This window comes from Rattus rattus, chromosome 3, assembly GCF_011064425.1.
Source record: "Rattus rattus isolate New Zealand chromosome 3, Rrattus_CSIRO_v1, whole genome shotgun sequence".
Lineage (NCBI taxonomy): Eukaryota > Metazoa > Chordata > Mammalia > Rodentia > Muridae > Rattus > Rattus rattus.
Genome location: NC_046156.1, coordinates 219,397,728 through 219,417,511, shown reverse-complemented (window position 1 = coordinate 219,417,511; position 19,784 = coordinate 219,397,728). Strand labels below are relative to the sequence as shown.

The following is a 19,784-nucleotide window of genomic DNA, read 5'->3' as shown; positions in this document are numbered from 1 at the left end:
GACCCTGGCTTTGATCCCAGCTCTAACACACACTTTTGAAAGGAGAAAAATAAGCACGCGCTGGTCAAGAACAATTAAAAAAGAGAGAGTGCTAACTGTATTGATGCTGATAATGGCATAATCATTATGTTTAAAGGTATGCATTAAGAAATAGAGGGCTGAGTCACATATAGGTAATAGAGAAATTTATTACCATTTCATAATTTTAGTATTTGTTGAGTATAAACATGAAAACCAATTGTTAATCAACATTCCCAACTTCAGTACATGGATATAATTCAACTACAAAAATAATAATTTAATAAACAAAACATACTATATCTTTCTTTTGGAAGATGTGGGTGAGATTGGATCGCAACAGGTTGGCCTTGAATTCTTTCTGTATAACCAAAGCTAGCCTCCTGCCTCCACCAAAGGCATCACCTTAAACACCACATATAAGAGATCTTTTATATCACATCTGCCTTATAAAATAGACACCATGATCCCTATCTTGCCCTAAAAGGCCAGCTGTATAATGTTGGCACTTAAGTGACTGATTCCAGAACCGCAACCGTACGTTACATAACAGCCAGTGTCCTCTCTGCACAATTCCAAAAGGTCTACAATACAATTATCTTAATATATGCACTATAATTATTTTATCCACTTCTTTAAAATGCTAATGGCAGCCCAGCAAACTGTTGTCACCACCTACCATCCAGTCATCATGAGGGCTGAAAATACTGCCCCAAGTTTCTGCTGATGTCCTGGCACTCTCTCACATTACCACTTGGAGCTTCTAACCCATGACAATCCCAGTCATGTAACCTCCTAACAAACTGTCAGAAACAGGTAATACCTGTTCCTGTGAGCCTGAATGTTTTAATCATGACAGTACAAGCCTAGCTCGACAGACAGCACACACCTACAATCTTCACATTTGCGATGAGTTTGAGACCAACCCCTAAGTACCAGGCTACCTGAGGCCACACGATGGCTGCCCCAAGAAAACAAAACAAATTAAAGCACACAGCTTAAGTGAGCAGTAGTGAACATCGAAAGTTTGCATTAATTATATTTATAAAGCTTTTAGTGACACGGACCTTATGTTTTTAAGTTACAATAAAGATACAGATCACAGCCAGGCCTGGTATCTATCTCACACCTTTACTCCTATCCAGCACTAAGGAGGCAGAAGCAGGTAGATATGTTGAGCTCCAGGCCAGCCTGGTCTACATTTGGTGACCCTATGTCTCTCAAAACAAGATAGATAAGGATAGACAGAAGGATGGACAGACAGATGATAGATCACAAACATTAAATGTAAGGATAATAAAATAACAACTGTAATGTTAAAGTAAGACTATAAAGGGCTGCTCCTTCAGGGTATGCAGGTTCAATTCCTAGCACCCACATGGTGGGTCACACTGTCTCTCACTCCAGACCCAAGGGACCTGACACCCTCTTCTGCCCTCCACCATCAGGAAAGTGTAGAACATACATACATTTAGGCAAAAACACCAATGTACATAAAGCAACTTTTAATTAAAAATTTTTAAGAGACTAAGAATGCTTGTTCTCAGATGCTTCCCTCTCCACATCCATAGGATACCTTGAAAAGTAGGAACAGAACGCTTTCTAAGGGATGAGAAAATCAGATAGGTTGGCCACGTTTATTACCATGGTTTTAGGACTTAATTACTCAACAGAAAACTGACCAGAGTGCTCCATTCACTAGACCTTTATGTCCTCTTCAAACTTAGGATATTTTTCTCTTAGGCAGTCTTGAATGGAAGCCGTCTAATGGAATCCTCCGCTCTCACTCCTTCCTTGTATTTGTCCTTCTCTTTTACTCCCTGACAGGATTTGCCTTTATGTGCACGGAGTTTTCAGCAGCATTTGTCCAACCTGAACCTGGTGATTCCACCTTGCTGGGGTGAGTGACCACAGGCAGCTGAGCCATTAGCCTTTCCTCACAGCACCACGTAGATGACATCTTCCTTCTGTAGACCTAGATTACGTCTACCAATCTGCTGGCCTCTGTAACGTCGTCAGACAAACTGACCTTCGCCATCCTTTCAAATGGGCACAGACAGGACACCAGACTTCTGTCTCGGCTCTCTGAAAAGTGGGAAAGACCTATCTTCCTCCACGTGTGAAAAGGACACTGAGATGCCTTTTACTGTTCCTGCTTTGGTCAGAAGTCAGGATGAACTTCAATTCAACTGCAATTGCCGCTCCAGCAGTGACCACCAAAGGGGAAAGATGTGCTGTTCTTGTTGTGGTTGCTGCTGCTGCTGCTGCTGCTGTTGTTGTTGTTGTTGTTGTTTTAAAAGCTGACAATTATTCTGACCATGATTCAAATATATATGCTAAAATGCACTCAAATTCTATCCTATTAAACAAACTACCCTCAATGTAAATCTAAGTTTAGCTTTCTCCACATAGTGCACAACACAAGCGAGCCTTCCAAAGCTCAGAGAAGCCGTATCTCCGACGTGAGTTCTTGGCCTTCCCTCCTCTTCCTTCACACTTTGTCCTCCCTGCATGGGATGACTCAACCACAGACTCCCCATCACTCGGTAGTAATACAAGGGCACCTCTCAGTACCCCAGTCGGTATACCAAGTACCTACACGTTCGTGCTGGACAGCCAAGTTAATTTTAGGGTGAAAGCTGATTACAAACATACTGTAACAATTTATTCTGATTATAATTAGATGTTTATTGACTGCTAAATTCTAACAAAGCAAAAAAAATTGATTTCTTCATTTTAGAAAGATCTTATCGCTTCTGTTCAGTCTTTTTTATTATTACCAGTGTGTTCCAAAGACCACTCATGGAGGCCAGAGAACTACTCTGTGGAGACAGTTCTCTCCTTCTGTCTCTACATGAGGTCTAGGGATCAAAGCCAGGTAGCCAGGTCTAGGGAGGGGGCAAGTCCCTTCACACAGTGGCCCATCTCACCAGCCCCTGTTCAGCCGTAAAATGCAAACACAATAATTTGTATTTTTACAATTGACTGAACATGACTCAAAAAGATTCGTCAAAACAAAGATAAATTCAAAGAACAAAATGAACAAATCCACTGTAGTCAAATGAGGATTTGTAATCAACGAGATGTAGGCATATGCCATTTTTGCCTAGCAACAAGAGGAAACACTTTATTTGTGATTGTAATATTCAAGTCTGCAACACTCAGACTGCTGACCAGAACTTCCCAAAGAACAGGTTAAGAAACGGGCAATTAAAGTCTTTTCGGTGTTGGTTGTATAATTAAATCCTGCTCATCTTCCAGAAACAAACCCAAAGGAAGCAAAAGACTAAGTCTTAAGGACAAAGCTGCTCCTCAGAAGATCAGTAAAAAAAATTAAAATTTAAAAAAGCAAGTTTCATTCATCCTACCGAGCTCTGCCAAATTATTAGATATATTTATGGATACACATCCGTGATGTTTTCTAAACACAAAACAAGACACTGTAGGAAATATGTTAGGTAAAAATGCTAACACTGAAAAAAAAATTTAAAAAAATTTTAAAAAATGCTAACACTGTTGACTATTGAGGATGGAATGACAGGTTTTTCTTTATTTTTATTATCAATTTTTTCTACAATTAAAATATAAGAATATTTAAAGCCAGGAAATATTATCAAAGCCAGTTATACCATATTTATGCAAAATGCCGGATACACGTTAGCAATACAATTAGCAGTGTCAACCTACACACACAGCCTTCATCAGCTGTTATCAACAGATAGCATGACATCAGAAAACACATGAGAGCAGTCCCCAGTGAAAGATTCACAGATGGAAACAGAGGGAAAAGTTGAAGCTGATGTTTACCTCCTGAAACCAGGATTGTTCTAAATTAACTTTATCTAAGTATGTTGCTTCATTCTAGCAACGTAACAAAAAATATTTTTGAGAAAACAGTTGCCACATTTTCTCTACTCAGAATCATAAAGAATAAAACTTTTCCAAAAAAAGAAAAAAAAAAAAAGTATCCCCAAACTCACAAACTGCACATTTCTTTTCATCCCTCTGCTTAGCTAACTAAAACGAAGTGTGGGGTCGGGTGGGGAGTGGAATAGAGCGAACTAAGCAGGGCAAGGTAGCCTAATGCCTAGAATCCAAATTCTTGGAAGGCTGAGGCAGGAGGCTCTCAAGTTTGCAGCCAACCCGGGTTTTGCTACCATGTCTCACTGCCACTAAAATTAGTCTGACTTCACAAGGCACCAAACAACGCCCCCACCCCCGCCCCATCTCCTCCATTTGGAGTTTTCCAAAGCAAAAGTTCAGAACACAGCTTTTATTCCTGTGTGAAGTCACCCCCCAGTTCTCACCCAGCCCACTCAACACAAGTCTGCAGGACGACATGAAAGCAGGCAAGCCTCCGGAAGAAATGCTCGCTACACCAACAGAGCTTCACAAATACCTGTCTGGTGGCTGACAACCTTTGTCTATGGCCAAAACCGAGCGGCGCCCCGTATTTAAAATAAATACTACCCCACTCTGCAGCTTAAGCAAACCCTGCGCGTCCCCAGCCCGCGCCCGTGCGAAGAGCCACCGCACCCTTTCCCCGTGCGGGGCCAGACCCCGCAGGCATTTCCGCTCGGACCGAACCCCAAAGGGCAGCCCGTCCCCGCCCGCGCCCGCCGCGCCCCCGCGCCTCCTGCGGATTCCCCAAGCCTGCCAGCCTCTGAAAAGTGCAGCGCGCGTTCTCCCGGCGCCTCACCCTCGGGCAGCTCCACGGTGCGCGCGCGGCGCAGCGAGCGCGTCAGACGGTTGAGCTGCTCCATCGCTCTCTCCATCCTCGGCGCGGCCTCCGCGAAGCCCCCGCCGTGCCCGCGGCCTCCGCGACCGGCGCCCTACATCCCGGCACAGGCCGAGCCCGCGGGCGAAGGAGCGAGCTCGCCGCGGCCGGCGCTCGGGAACGCTAGGATGCTAAGCCATCCGCGGCACCGACGGCTGCCAGCCAGACCGCGCCGGGGTGGGCACCAGCCGCCGCCTCCGCTCGCTCGCGCCTTTCCTGCCGCGGCCCCGCTTCCCTCCTGGGCTCGCGAAGCCTTCTGGGAACTGTAGTTCCGAGCTGGCTGGGCCGCACTCCGGGACTGAGCCCCGCCTCTATGGCCTCGGAGCTGTGATCTGTGGGTAAGGCTGAGGAATTTGTGGAAATACTTTCTGGGCTTTCACACGCTGTCTCGTTCTTCCCTCCAAGTTGCACAAGAGCATCCTCCCTCGATTCTAATACACCCCAGTAAAACAGATTAGAGAATTTCAGTTATTCCTGAATTCATCACCACCAAGCTAAAATAGAGGCACTTATTATAAACAAATCCCTTAACTAACCTGCTTACATATGTAGAATTTGAAAAGTAATTAAACTCAAAGTTCGAAAGCAAAATATGTATTTTCTTCTTTATCGCGGCTTAACAATGCCTCAATTTTTTTGTTTTTTTGTTTGTTTGTTGTTGGGGTTTTTTTTTTTTTTTTTTTGGAGCTGGGACCTGACAGGGCCTTGCACTTGCTAGGCAAGCTCTACCACTGAGCTAAATCCCCTACCCCTGTTGTTGGGGTTTTTTGTTTGTTTTTGTTTCTCTTGCTGAGTACATTTCTAAGAACGGACACAACTCTACCCTATGCCCTGTTATATTATCCCTGTACTTACCACAGAACATGACACCAACTCCAAACTTTGAGGAAGATTTAAGTGACAAAAAAGGGAAAAAATGTTTATCTGGTAAAATACGATCTCAGTTCTCATGATGAGCCCCAATGGGCAATACAAAGACTTTGACTTCGTGAATATACCAAGCATTGAAAAACAGAAGTGTCCCAAGTTGAGCACGGTAATTCATACAGGTAATCCCAGCACTAAGAAGCAGAGGCAGGTGGGTCCTGACTTTGAGGTTAGCCAGTGCACATGATGGAGCCCTGTTTTGAGATGGCAGAGGTATGTGCTTTGAGCCTACTACATGTAGCCCAGGCTAGCTTTGATTTTGTTGTGTAGCTAAAAGTGCTACGTTCTTTGCCTCTCCCTCCCAAGTGCTAGGATCTGTATTGCAGCTCTGAAGAGAAAGGCTTCCCCTACAGAAATGTTGCAGCTCTGCTCCCAGCTACAGAAGGAGAGGCACGTTTTTCCCAGTAGAAGTATAACACTGTTGGAGGGGGGGGTGGATGCTCCAGTGAAAGTGTTACAAAGTCACACCACACACAAAACCTCACACTAGAGGTTTGTTGGGAGGGCAAAACCCTAGAGAGTGGCTGCCTCTCCTCTGATGAGGAGCAGTGGGAACTGAGCAGAAGACAGGGCTTACATAGGATTTATCTTATATAGGATTTATGGGGGTGATGGTGGAGCTTTCCAATCTGATCTTGGGTGAGCTCAGGGATTAGTGGGTTTTCCTGATCAGGGACTGGTAGGTTTTCTTGTGCAGGGATTGGTGGGTTTTCCTGCTCAGGGATTGGTGGGTTTTCTTGCCAGATTGATTTCCAGAGTGTTTGTACAAGTTTGCACTCCCACCAGCAATGGAGAGGTGTTCCCCTTTCTCCACATCCTCTCCAACATGTGCTGTTGTTTTGAGTTTTAGATCTTAACCACTCTGATGATAGGAGATGGAACCTCAGAGTTGTTTTGATTTGCGTTTCCCTAATGACTAAAGACACTGAGCATGTCTTTAAGTGCTTTTTAGACATTTGTTTAGCTCTGTACCCCATTTTAAATTGGGTTATTTGGGTTGCTCTTGTCTAACTTTTTGAGTTCTTTATAAATTTTGAATATTAGCCCTCTGTCAGATGTAGGGTTGGGGAAGATCTTTTCCCATCTGCCGGCTGCAATTTTGTCCTGTTGATAGTGTTCTTTGCCTTACACAAGCCTTTCGGTTTCAGAAGGTTCCATTTATCAATTGTTGATCTTGCATTTTACTGCTATTAACACTCACAAGTGATAATGTTGAGTCTGAACCATTGGTGTTTTGCTCAGGAAATTGTCTCCCATACCAATTCATTCATGACTATTTCCCACTTTTCTCTTTTATGAGATTCAGTGTGTCCAGTTTTATGTTGAGGTCCTTGGTCCACTTGGACTTGATTTTTGTGCAGTATGATTAAATACAAATTTATTTGCAGTCCTCTACATGCAGACATCCATTTAGACCAGCACCATTTGTTGAAGATGCTTTCTTTTTTCCACTGTGGGATTTGGGCTTCTGTAAGCTCCTTGTACATTTATTGAAGCTATTTCCGACCCCTTGAACTGTGGATCTTCACCCTCTTCTATGGCTATTATTCTTAATTCGGTCCTTTCACGGTGTCCCAAGTTTGTTGGATGTGGTACAATAGAAACCTTTTAGATTTGGCCTCTTCTTTGACCGACTTCTTCTATTATGTCTTCTACACTTGAGATTCTGTCTTCCATCTGTTGTATTCTGTTGGTGATGCTCATGTCTGTACTTCCTGTCTCTTTCCTAGGTTTTCCACCTCCAGGGTCGCCTCTGTTCACGTTCTCCTTGTTGCTTCTGTTTCCACTTTCAGGGCTTGAATACTGTTATTCATTTCCTTTACATGTTTGATTATATTTTCCTGTATTTCTTTAAGGGATTTATCCATTGCCTCTTTAAAGGGCTCTATCACAGTCATAAGGTGAGATTTAAGGTCATAGTCTTGCTCTTTCGGTGTTAGGATATCCATGGCTTGCCGTAGTAGGAGAGCTGGGTTCCGATGGTGCCATATCACAATGATGTTTGTTGATGGTCTTCTTGCACTTGCCTTGAGCCATCTGGTTATCTCTGGTGTTGGCTGGCCTGGTAGTCCCTGGGAGTAGCAAGCCCATGGGACTGATTTTCTAGGGTTGCAGCGGGCCTCCCAAAAGGCAGGTAGAGCCGTGACCTGGAGTATGAAGTGCAGGTCCGAGATTGCAGGTAGAGGTGTGGACTGGAAGGAAAATGGAGCACCAAAAGGCAGACTTTTATGTGGGCTTTTTTGGGGGGTGGGGGGTTGTTATTGTTGTTGTTGTTGTTGTTGTTTTTTTTTGTTTGTCTTTTGTTCTTTGTTTTTGTTTTGTTTTGTAGAGGAAGAACATGAAGCTGGGTTTTGGAAAAGTGGGTGGGGAGGATCTGGGAGGAATTGGAGGTGGGAAATATGATCGAAATATATTGTATGATAAAAATAATTGAGCCCAGGTTCTATCTTAGAGGAGCGGATCACACATAGATGTCCAGTCTCCAGGAGGCAAAGGCTTCTATCAAGAAGATTATGGATTTGAGTTTCATCTGGATCATATAACGAAGTTCCAGCCAGCTACCTAGAAAGAGCGTACCTCAGAAAAAACAAACCGAGGGCCACAGGGGCCACAGAGGGGCTACTGGTTGAGAAATCACTTGTTGCAGAAGACCCTGTTTCCAGCACCCACTTTGAATCATCCCCAAGTCTAATCACCTTCTTATACCAAAGACTCTAGAACGCAGGGTTGGAGGCTCGTTGTAGGTTATCAGCTCAACCTCTTTATGATATCAGTGTTATCTTCAGCAATCTAAGTCTTCTCAGCCACTTGAGTTTCCTCCCTTGAGAATTCTCCTTTTTCATCTATACTCCACATTCTAATTAGATCATTTGTTTTCTTGACATCCAGTTTTTTGAGTTGTTTATATATTTCGGATATTAGCCCTCTTTCAGATGGGTGGGTGCTTAAAAAAAAAATCTTCCCTTATTCTGTAGTCTGCCTCTCTGTCTGAATAATGGAGTCCTTTGCTCAGGAGCTTCTCAGTTTTATGAGGTCCCATTTATTAAGGGGTTGTGTTAGTTTCTGCCCTAACCTTATGAGGGGCAAGTGGAACTGTGTAACCGCACAAAAACCGGGAAGGTTGGGTGGATTCAGAAACCCTGGTCTTTCTCATATCTGAGAATGGTAGGAGTTTCATCTGCTCTCAGCCTGGTTCCTGTCCTGGAACACATGACCATGACACACCCCACAAGAGGATCTTGACCACCAGGAAATGGTAGGAAATTCCTCTGGGATCCTGGCAGCTGTGGCCAGGGAGTAGATGTTTCCAGGAAAAATGTGTTTCTAGGCATCGAGGTCTGACCCCTAAGAATGGGGATGAGCTAGGAGAAGAGGGTGAGGGCTACACAGAAGGGAGGAAAGCAGGGTGTTCCACCAGGATCTCTTAGTCCTGTGAGAATCTGGGCAGAGTGAGCGTCTGCAGGGTGGCTGGGGTAAAACAGTGAGTGAGGGAAATAAGTTTAGAATGGTAGATCTGTGTGACTGACTAGAGATGAGGGCAGGATGAGGGAAGGGAGGCTGCCACAGAGCTGGGGATAAAACTGAGGGATTAGTTCTTGAAGAGAGGAGGAAAAGGTGGAGATCTGCACTGAGCCTACCTGCTTCCTTCAGCTTTATGTTCTCATGAATGAAATTAAACCAATTGGCTACAGAAACATAGGCTTAAATAACTGCCCATCACAGAAAAAAGGAGATAGATAGATAGATAGATAGATAGATAATAGATAGATAAATAGATACATAGATAGATACATAGGTAGATACATAGATAGATAGATAGATAGATAGATAGATAGATAGATAGATAGATAGATAGATAATAGAGCATAGATACATAGATAGATAGATACATAGATACATAGATAGATGATACAGACAGATAGACAGATAGATAGATAGATAGATAGATAGATAGATAGATAGATAGATTTCTTCATACCTTTCTGTAACTCAGCGAGAGATGCCCTGCGTAAAGGCTCAAGGTCTCCTGGACCAGGACTGTACTCTGCAAATAATAAAAGTTAATTCGATTTTATGTACAAAAATTTAAAAAATAAAACAGCTAAGTGTAAGGGTCCATGGTTTGCTGAAGAAGGAGACCCCGAACTCAAATAGTATGCGAAAGCACAGAGTATTTTATTCTGCACAAGTCTGACATACTGGGGTCTCCCATTACCAAGATGGAGACCCCCAAGTGAGCTCACAGGCCCAATTTAAGGTACATTAGGGGAATTCCAGGGGTGAGGGGTAGGTGACCTCCATCTTAATCTGTTGGCTTTATCTCAAGGAACATTCCAGAACCATTACTGGGGTTGGGGGGGGGCTGGAAATTGTTGCTAGGGAAGTCTGAAAACTGTTGCTGAGGAAGTCTAGAGACTGTTGCTGACCCATTGCCCTTGCCTCAGGCTAGGGGGCAGGGCAGCTTCTGAAGACAGGGCTATCTGACCAGCTGTCTAAAGCGTGGGGATTTTTTGAATAACTAACTTGCCAGGATTGCCCAGTTCTTTGCAACAGAAATTTAGCTGCCAGTTTGAAGCCTGTCATGGGGTCAGCCTACCCTGTCTCAATGAATTGTTTCTAAGAGTCTTTCCATGCCTGAGAAATTTAACAAAGAAAGCCACATATTATAGCAATACATCCAGAGTGACAACCAATACAATACATGTGTACATGTTTATTTCTTAGAAGATTTATTAAAAGAAATTGGCCCACATGATTATGGAAGCTTATGAATCCAATGTCTACGGTGCCAGCCAGATGACTTGAAACTGGAAACTGGAATAGTGTAGTTCCTAATCAAAAATTGGAGTGCCCAAAACAACCAGTGCTGCAGATCAAGTTGGAAGTAGGCCACTGGAGAATATCTTCTTGCTCTGGTCTTGTAGTTTTACTCGGGTCTTCAACTGCCTAGACAAGTTCAACATTGTGTCTCACAAACATTCTGCCAAAGTTTCAGAAATTTAAATACTAACTTTGGGTCAGCAAGATAGAGCACTTCCCACCCATCCTAAAGCCTGAATTTGACCTCCAAGGCCCATGTGGTGGAAGAGGAAATTCCCTCCCACAAATTGTGCTTTGACCTTTATAAATGTGTTGTGGCATGAATGTATCCACCCATGTATGCACGTGTGCACATACACACAAAATAAATATAAGAACAAATGTTTAAATGTTAATCACTTGCAAAAAAACCACCCCCTCAAAAAAACAAAAAACCTAGTTGACACACAAAATTAACTATCACAAACCATATCAGTATGAGCAAATTAAACTTTAAAGCAAAAATAAAAATTTATTAGAGAACCACTAGGAAGTTGATAATACGAACCTGTAACTAACAACATAGACGAAAAATAAAACTTCACTAGGCAAATCACAGGAAGAAATGTTACCACCACCAGGGAGGATTTCTAACACTTTTGGATCTGAAACTAACAAACCTAGCAGTAAAAGACAACATTCAAACTAGTCAACGGCGGACCTCATCTAAGGGTATGTGTGCACACCAAATTCACCTAACAAAGGGGATGTGTCTTCTGTTTATAGGAATGCACAGAATCACAGTTCTCTTCAGTGAGAACGCAGTTGATGACAGTGACCAAAGCCAGATTCGGTTAGGAGAGACCCAAAGGAGTGGACTGCACAAAGGCAGCTATCAAGGGAAACCGAGGCGTCTTGTGGGCTTGTAAACTGCAAGAAAGGCAAGGCCCACTGCAACCAGGAGAAACCCTGAGACAAGAGAGGCAGCCAGAGCTCTCACTCAACTCCGTGGTCAAGCTTTCCCTGAGCAGCAGAGTTCAGGATTCTTTGCTTGTACTTTGGGGTGCTGCTTTTAATCTCAAAGTCACTATGATAAAATATGAGATTGCTGGTATCCCATCTACTAAGCGGATGTGTGCGATCTGTCTGTGCTGTCCGTACAGCTGTAACAGGCTCCCTCTCTGTGTAGGAACTTGAGTCAGGTTAAAGAACTATAACAAAGACGGGGAGGTATAGTTGAGAGGCACGGAACAGGCTTAAAATGCTCAGGGGTGGTGGTTAAACGTCCAGCACAATGGTAGCAGTAATAGTTCTGGAACAGGAGGACCAAGAGGGGAAAAAAATCATCAAAATGGGTAGTTTCAAAATCATCATTAAAATTACCTAAGCATTTCCTTAGGTATCATCGGTTCATTACCATATTCCTCAAGGTCCAGTTTCAATCACCAATCACTATTCTTCATCTGTTTGTTTGTGACGGGGTCCTTTATAGCGGAGGCTGGGCTCAAACTCACCAAGACTTCCAAATAACCGTGAACTTCTGATACCCCTGCTCTGAGACTTGAGCGCTAAGATTATAGGCTACTGCCACCAGGCACAGTTTATTTAGTTGCAGGAGCTGAACCCAGAGCTTTGTGCATGTTAGGCAAACATTCTACAAACTAAGCAACCTGCCTGGTCCACAGATCTATTTAAAAAATCACTAGAAAATCCCTTTCATTTCCTGTCTGGGCACTCAACTCAGAGATCCTGAAAGACAATGTCTATCTATTTCTGTCTTTCCTCTAGATATTTTTAGTGTCTTTTTAACCTTTATTGCTACTTCATGCTGATGAGTGTTTTCTCTGCGCGTCTGTCTGTACATGTGTGCAGTGCCCTCGGAGGACAGAAGAGGGTACTAGATCCCCCAGGACTGGACTTAGAGGAGATTGCGAGTGAGCTGTCACGTGGATGCTGGGAATCGAGCCTGGGCCCTCTGGAAGTACTCTTAACCATTTGGCCGTTCCTCCAGCCTCAGATGTTTTTAGTTTTTGACACAGGCCTTGCTTTGCAGTCAGTGCTGACCTGAACTCCCTATGTAACTCCTCTGTCTTTGCCTCCACAGGACAGGGATCATGGGGTTGCATGTATGTAACAACACCCCCAACAAGCGAAAGTTTCTTAAACGTTTTCCAAACTATTACACTCATACTATTAAAGCTAAAAATGGATGCCCAGTGATAGAAAAACATTCTGTGAATGACAGAGAATATAAGGAAAAACCTTTCCCAACATTCAGCAAAAGATGAGGTGAGCGCTAATCTAGTAACTCCCTGCACCTCTTCCTCCTTGCAGTGTACTCAGTAAAGTAATCCAAGATAATGTCTAAATGTGTAACAGGATGAAGATGAAGGGCGTTTGGGTGGAAAGGATGGAACTGTAATGATCTCGTGGTGTACTTGGAATGGTCAAGAAACCTGAACTGTAGCCGTCTCTGGGTCATGAGTGCAAAAGCAAAGGGATAAAAGGAAGTGTACTTCTCAATGACGTCAGAAGGGTCCGGGCCAGTCTGCTGGTGTAACAGCAGCGCAAAAGGCATTGAGAATTTTGGTCAGCAAATGGTTCATTCCTACTAACATATGAAGAATGGTTGGATCGACAGTTAAGTAGATAAAGACTAGTTAGAGGATTATTACATGGTTGACATAAGAAGTAATTATCTTAAAGGCGGCCATGGTGGCACTGTATTCCAGCCACTCAAAGAGGCTGACACTAGAGAATCTCTTGAGCCAAGGATTTGAGACCAGCTAGGGAACATAGAAAGATCCTGTCTATGTCTGTCTACAGAAAACGGATATGTAGGTAGGTAGGTAGGTAGGTGGGTAGGTGGGTGGGTGGATGGATGGATGGATGGATGGATAGAGAGATGGATGGATAGATAGATAGATAGATAGATAGATAGATAGATAGATAGATAGATAGATAGATAGATAGATAGATAATTAGATAGTTTGATGATTCTGAAAGTAGCGAAGACTGGATAGATTGAGAAACATTTTGTAGTGAAGTCAACAATATTTTAAGATGTACTATGGAAAACAACTAAATAGAACCAGGTTTGGAGGAGAAAATAACGTCATAGAACGCTGAGACACCTCAGAGAAATTGACTCAAAAGCATCAGGCAGCCATCACGGCTATCAAGAGGCACTGAAGCACACTTGTAATACCTGCACTCAGGCAGGAGGGTAGCCTTGAGTTTAAGGTCAGAGGGATCAAGGTCAGAAGGGTCCTGCTACAAAACACAGAGATGTGTGAGACAAGGGCAGCACGGTGCTGAAGCAGGCCGAGGGCAGGAGGAAGAGAGGTAGGAAAATTACTGAGTGGTAATCTACATAGTGAGGAAGTTGCTCACTCGGAGATCTTGGTGATGCTTGTTTGAAGTAGGCTCTGGCTATGAAGCTCTGACTGACATGGAGCCCACTATGTAGAGCAGGCTAGCCTCAAACCTTCAGTGAACTTTCTTTTTTTTTCTCTCTCTTTTTTTTCTTTTTTCTTTTTTTCGGAGCTGGGGACCGAACCCAGGGCCTTGCGCTTGCTAGGCAAGTGCTCTACCACTGAGCTAAATCCCCAACCCCTTCAGTGAACTTTCTACTTCTGCTTCTGACATTCTGGGAATGCAAGCATATGACACTGTGTTTGCTCATCCAATCACATCGTCTGATCTTTCCTAAATTACTTATTTTTTGAGATTATAACTACATCATCCACCCTTCCCTTTCCTCCTTCCAAACCTATACCTTGCTCTCTTTCAAATCCATGGTCTCTCTCTCTCTCTCTCTCTCTCTCTCTCTCTCTCTCTCTCTCTCTGTGTGTGTGTGTGTGTGTGTGTGTGTGTGTGTGTGTGTGTGTGTGTGTGTGTGCCAAGCAGGTCCCACAGTAAGTGTCTTCCTCTGTCTTAACACTTTTTGAGTCTCCACTGAGCCTGGAGCTCCCCAGTTGGGTAGAGCAGGGATTTGATTATCTCCACACTCCCACCTGTACTCTGACCCCCACCCCAATACTGGGTTACAGACGTGTCATCGTACTTGGATGTTTGAGTGGGTGCTGAGAATCAAAATTCAGGGCCTCACACTTACACACCACACACTTTAGCCAACAGACAGTGTCCCAATCCAGTGATGCCCTTTTAACATTCTTTTGGTCAGATGAAAGATGCTGGTGAATTCATTTCATCGCTGATAACTTAATCCCAAACTCGGTACATACGTTCGTGTACTTACTTGAACAGTGGAGTACAATAAGAATAAAACATTAATTATTATGAGTACTTAATACAAGTATAATAAATAATATAGTAAAGTAAAAATGAAAAAAGATGTTTTCCTTACTTTCAAGGGACATATGTAATAAACTGCAGAGAACTCATCCAGGCTTGACAAAAGCCGGGTGGTGTCAGGGAGCAATCACTGCTTGAGAATAGGGAGGGAAATGGAGTCGTGGAGATGCTCCAAGGAGGTCACGCTTACACAGGAGTCCTGAAATGATCAGGATGATCGGCTTACCAAGTAATGCCGGCTGAGCATTAGCAGCAGGTTTAGCGGAGGCTTACTGGGAATTGGGGAATTGGGGTTAACATGTTAGCCAGATTTCCGTTAGCCTTAACTGACATATGTAGAAGTTGAAGCTATTCTACAGATCATGGGAAGTGACAGAGGTACGGCTCACCGCTGGGAGTTGAGAGGCTCATATAATCATCCGGCTGAGTGAAAAAAAGGCAGTGTGTTCAGATGGGAGCGAGGAAGAAAGGCAGGGTGGATTTCTAGGATAATGATAGGGCTAATAGGGTAAGTGTTAATGATGGCTTGGAAGTCAGAAGTTGAGAGTGGGATGGGCCTTTTAAGAAGAGCTAGCTCAAAATTGTTTAAAAGCTGGGGAGGGGTCTGCACCTATAAACCTAACATGTGAGAGGTTGAAACAGAAAGATTTATATTGAAAGTCAACCTGCACTACATAACTACATAATATGATTCTCTCTCTCCCTCCCTCCTCCCTCCCTCCCCTCTCTCTCTCTCTCTCTCTCTCTCTCTCTCTCTCTCTCTCTCTCTCTCACACACACACACAGGTTTAATTCTCTCACTTTTCTTCTATGATAGAATAGAATGTCTCACATGCTACATGAGGGTCCTCTCACCAAGCTCTCTAGCCACAGCAAAAAGTTTTTGTAACTAATGTTCATTAGGAAAGACATTTACTTTAAATTTGAGTCATTCCTTTCTCATAGAGCCGAGTCTGAGTTGTTCCAATTTAGTGCTACAAATCTTTGATTCTGCCATTCCTAGAAACCCTGGACTCACCAGTGAATGTATAAGCTAGCTACCATGTGTCTGACTGCTCATAAGCATGTACTCGAAGAGCCTTAGTTAATAGCCTGGGAGAACTATTCTGTACTCGTCAAATGAGTACACCTGGTTTCTGAGTACTCCTTTTCCACACTCACATTGGTGTAGATTTAATCCAATTAAATCCTTTTTGACCACTGTGGTGGTTTGAATGAGAATGTCCCCCACAGAATTAGATGTTTTCATACTTGGTCCCCAGTAGGTGGCGCTGTTTCAGGAGACATAGGAGGAAATACGTGACTACAGGCAGGCTTTCAGGTTTCCAAGCCACATGTCATTCCCAGTTTGATCTCTCTGCTTCCTGCTTTAGGTTCAAGATTCAAACTCTCAGCTTCCTGTTTCTACTGCCTAGTCTTTACTTCACCATCATGGACTCTAATCCCCTGGAACCCTAAGACCAAACATTAGTGGCCCATGCCTTTAATTTCAGCAAACAGAGGTAAAGGTGGATCTCTGTGAGTCCCAAGCAAGACAAAGCTTCATAGAGAGACCCTGTCTCAGAATAATGGATGGATGGATGGATGGATGGATGGATGGATGGATGGATGGATGGATATATACATACATACACAGACATAGATCGATGGATGGATGGATACATATATACACAGACATGAATCGATCGATGGATGGATGGATGGATGGATGGATGGATGGATGGATACATACATACACAGATGGATGGATGGATGGATGGATGGATGGATACATATACACTAGGTACATAGATGATAGATAGATAAATAGATAGATAGATAGATACATACATACATACACAGATACATGGATGGATGGATACATACATACATACACACACACACAGATACATGGATGGATGGATGGATGGATGGATGGATGGATGAATGGATGGATACACACACACTAGGTACATAGATGATAGATAGATAGATAAATAGATAGATAGATAGATACATACATACATACATACATACACAGATACATGGATGGATGGATACATACATACATACACACACAGATACATGGATGGATGGATGGATGGATGGATGGATGGACATACACACTAGGTACATAGATAGATGACAGATAGATAGATAGATAGATAGATAGATAGATAGATAGATAGATTTTCCCTTGGTCATGGTGTTTTGTCACAGAAATAGAAAAATAATTAATACCAATCAGTGTTTCAGAAAGATCTAGCATATAAGAACAAGCAACCAAAGATTGACGACATCACGAGACTGAAAACAGAAATGGACAGGTCCAGGACTGCATAGAGTGCTGCTTTTTAGGGACTTACAGACATCAGAATACCTAGGGTAAGAGCAAGAAAGGAGGATCCCAGAACAACGGGGTAAGACGGTGGAACCACTGAAACAGAAATGGGCCAAGTAGAACATATCTGGGCATTCTCAAAAACTGTTAACCTATCAAGACACTAGTTAAGTGAAGTGGGGATTTCTGGTTTCATTGGCAAATCAGTTGTGTCATGTGATGTTTCTCTGGAAGCCGTCTTCTGAGAGGATGTTTTGCTGAGAACAGATATGTGGTGGTTTTCTGGAAGCTGTCTGGTGAAAGGGCATGTGATGTTTTGCCGGAGGAGACACCTGAACGAACACGTGATGTTCGGAAAGAGTGTACATATAATCCAACAGACAGTGGATGATGCTCTGGCATTGGTTCACCTTGCCAGTCTTCCTTGGGCTTTGCTGACTCTGGTCTTCACCAGCAATGCTTTTGCATTGGTTTGCCTCACTTGCTTTGCTGATCTTCGAGTGTTGTGACTTTGTAGAGAGAAACACACCAAGAAATTTCCAGTGCTGTCCTGGCTGCTTCTTGCCCCTCCAGCTGACTCTTGCTGATTGGTGGAGGCTTGAGGTCTCTTCCAGACCAAACTGCTATTGTTGACTCGTGAGTGGTGATTGCCAGGTAGACCTGACTGCCGCTGCTGATTCATGTTGGCGTTTTGCTAGTGGACTGGACTGCTGATAATGGAGACTGGAATCACCCCAACTTTTTCTGAACAGGTCCACGGGGGGGCTGTTTCTTATTCACATTTCTTTTCCACTACCTCTGGTGGGTGGTGATCTAGAAGGGAGGTTGAAGCAGTTAAGAACCCCTACTAAGGCATATAGCGAGAGAGCACAGAAATGAGAAACTCCAGCACGTTGAGGCTGACTCAGGATAATCAAGAGTTCTAGGCCAACCTGGGTGCCTGTCTGGGGTCACCTCTAAAGTGCCACCTTAGGCTTGGCTCACATAGGAACTACCTTATGGCTGGAGCCTTATCTTGTAAACGTCGCATTATTTCAAGCACTCAAAAGAAACACCAAACAGTAACTCTATTGAATGCCTTCGCAGTTTTGCCACTGCCACCACAATCTGTCTCTAGATCCCCCACTACACAGAATGATCTTCATCTTGAAAATATAAGACTCTGGGTAGCTTGGTGGCAGAGGATTTTACCCAGCATGAACAAAGCCATCAGAGGTTGTTTTTTTGGTCACCTTGGCACAAGCCACAAACTAGAGTCATTTGTGAAGGAAACCTCAGCTGAGACAATGTCTCCATCAGATTAACTGCAGCCAAGTCTGTGGGGGCATTTTTTCCTGATTAATGATTGACGTGGGAAAGCCCAGCCCGCCGTGGGTGGTGCCACATCTGTGCACGTGGTTCTGGGTTGTCTATGTGTATGGCTGTATGGGAGTTCAGATGCTGGGGTTATATATGTCCAAGTTCATACTGTTTGTTCTTGTCAGTGTTCTATTACTGTCAAGAGACACCATGACCACAGACCCACAACATGTACTTTCCCCGTGATCATAGAAATAACTAGGTGAACTCCACTTTGTGATCACTTGCTATGAACCTCAAGCTTGAGCTCGACTATAAAAAGGCTCCTGTGCTTTTAGTCTTGTCTGCCCCTCTCTCCTCCTTCAGAGCAGACTGCAAATTTGACCCAACCATGAAATAAATTTTTACCTTGCAACAGAACAGTGGTTTTCAAACACCACAACAGATGGCCGCACCCACGGTGGACTGGCCCTCCCACATCAGTTACTAATTAAGAAAACGCTCTCAGGCTTGGCTACTGCCCAATGCTATGGAGACATTTTCTCAATTGAGGCTCCCTCCTCTCAGAGGACTTTAGCTGGTGTCAAGTTGACATGAAACCAGCCGGCACACAGAACAAACATTAGGCAATGTCCCTCCACAGTCTCTGATTCAGTGCCTGCCTTTGATGATTCACTGTGAGCAGGACATGTGAGCCAAACAAACCTTTCCCTCCTCAAGTTGTTTTCCGTCAGTGTTTTATCATACCATTAGAAATCAAACCAAAACATCTTTGTTTTCTTGTTTGTTATTTTTTAATCAATTTAAAATGATACACGCCTTTAATCCCAGCACTTTGTAGGCAGAAGCTGATGGGTCTCTATAAGTTCAAGGCCAGTCTGGTCTACAGAGAAAGTTACAGGACAGCCAAGGCTGTGGAGAAAAACCCTGTTTCAAAAGCAAACAAAAAAACCTTAAATTATATGTGTATGGTATTTTGCCTGCAGGTATGTTTGTGCACTATGCATGCCTCTGGTGCCAGCAGAGGTCAGAGGATGGTGTTAGGTCCCCTGGAACTGGATTTACAAATTGTTTCGATCCACCATGTGGTTTCTAAGACCCAAACCCAGGTCCTTTGTAAGAACGGCAAGTGTTTTAACTGTTGAGCCTTCTCCCCCAACACCACACCAACTGTTTTGTTTTGCTGTTTTGTTTCAAGACTGGGTCTCACTGTGTAGCCCTGGCTCTCCTAGAACTTGATTTGTAGATCAAGCTGGCCTCAAACACATGGAGATCCACTTGCTCCTCATCCTGGGTGACAAATTAAAGGAGTGCACCGGCTGCTTC

General features: G+C 43.5%; 1 protein-coding gene across 1 annotated transcript in view; it reads right to left on the bottom strand.

The window, feature by feature from the left end:
- Window positions 1–5,027, bottom strand: part of Hace1 (HECT domain and ankyrin repeat containing E3 ubiquitin protein ligase 1) — a 107,828-nt gene extending 102,801 nt beyond the window's left edge. The window contains exon 1 of the mRNA XM_032899106.1: window positions 4,718–5,027. Coding sequence (XP_032754997.1) covers window positions 4,718–4,793 — 76 coding nt within the window. The 5' untranslated portion in view covers window positions 4,794–5,027. The remainder of the gene's footprint in view (window positions 1–4,717) is intronic.
- Window positions 5,028–19,784: the final 14,757 nt, after the last annotated feature.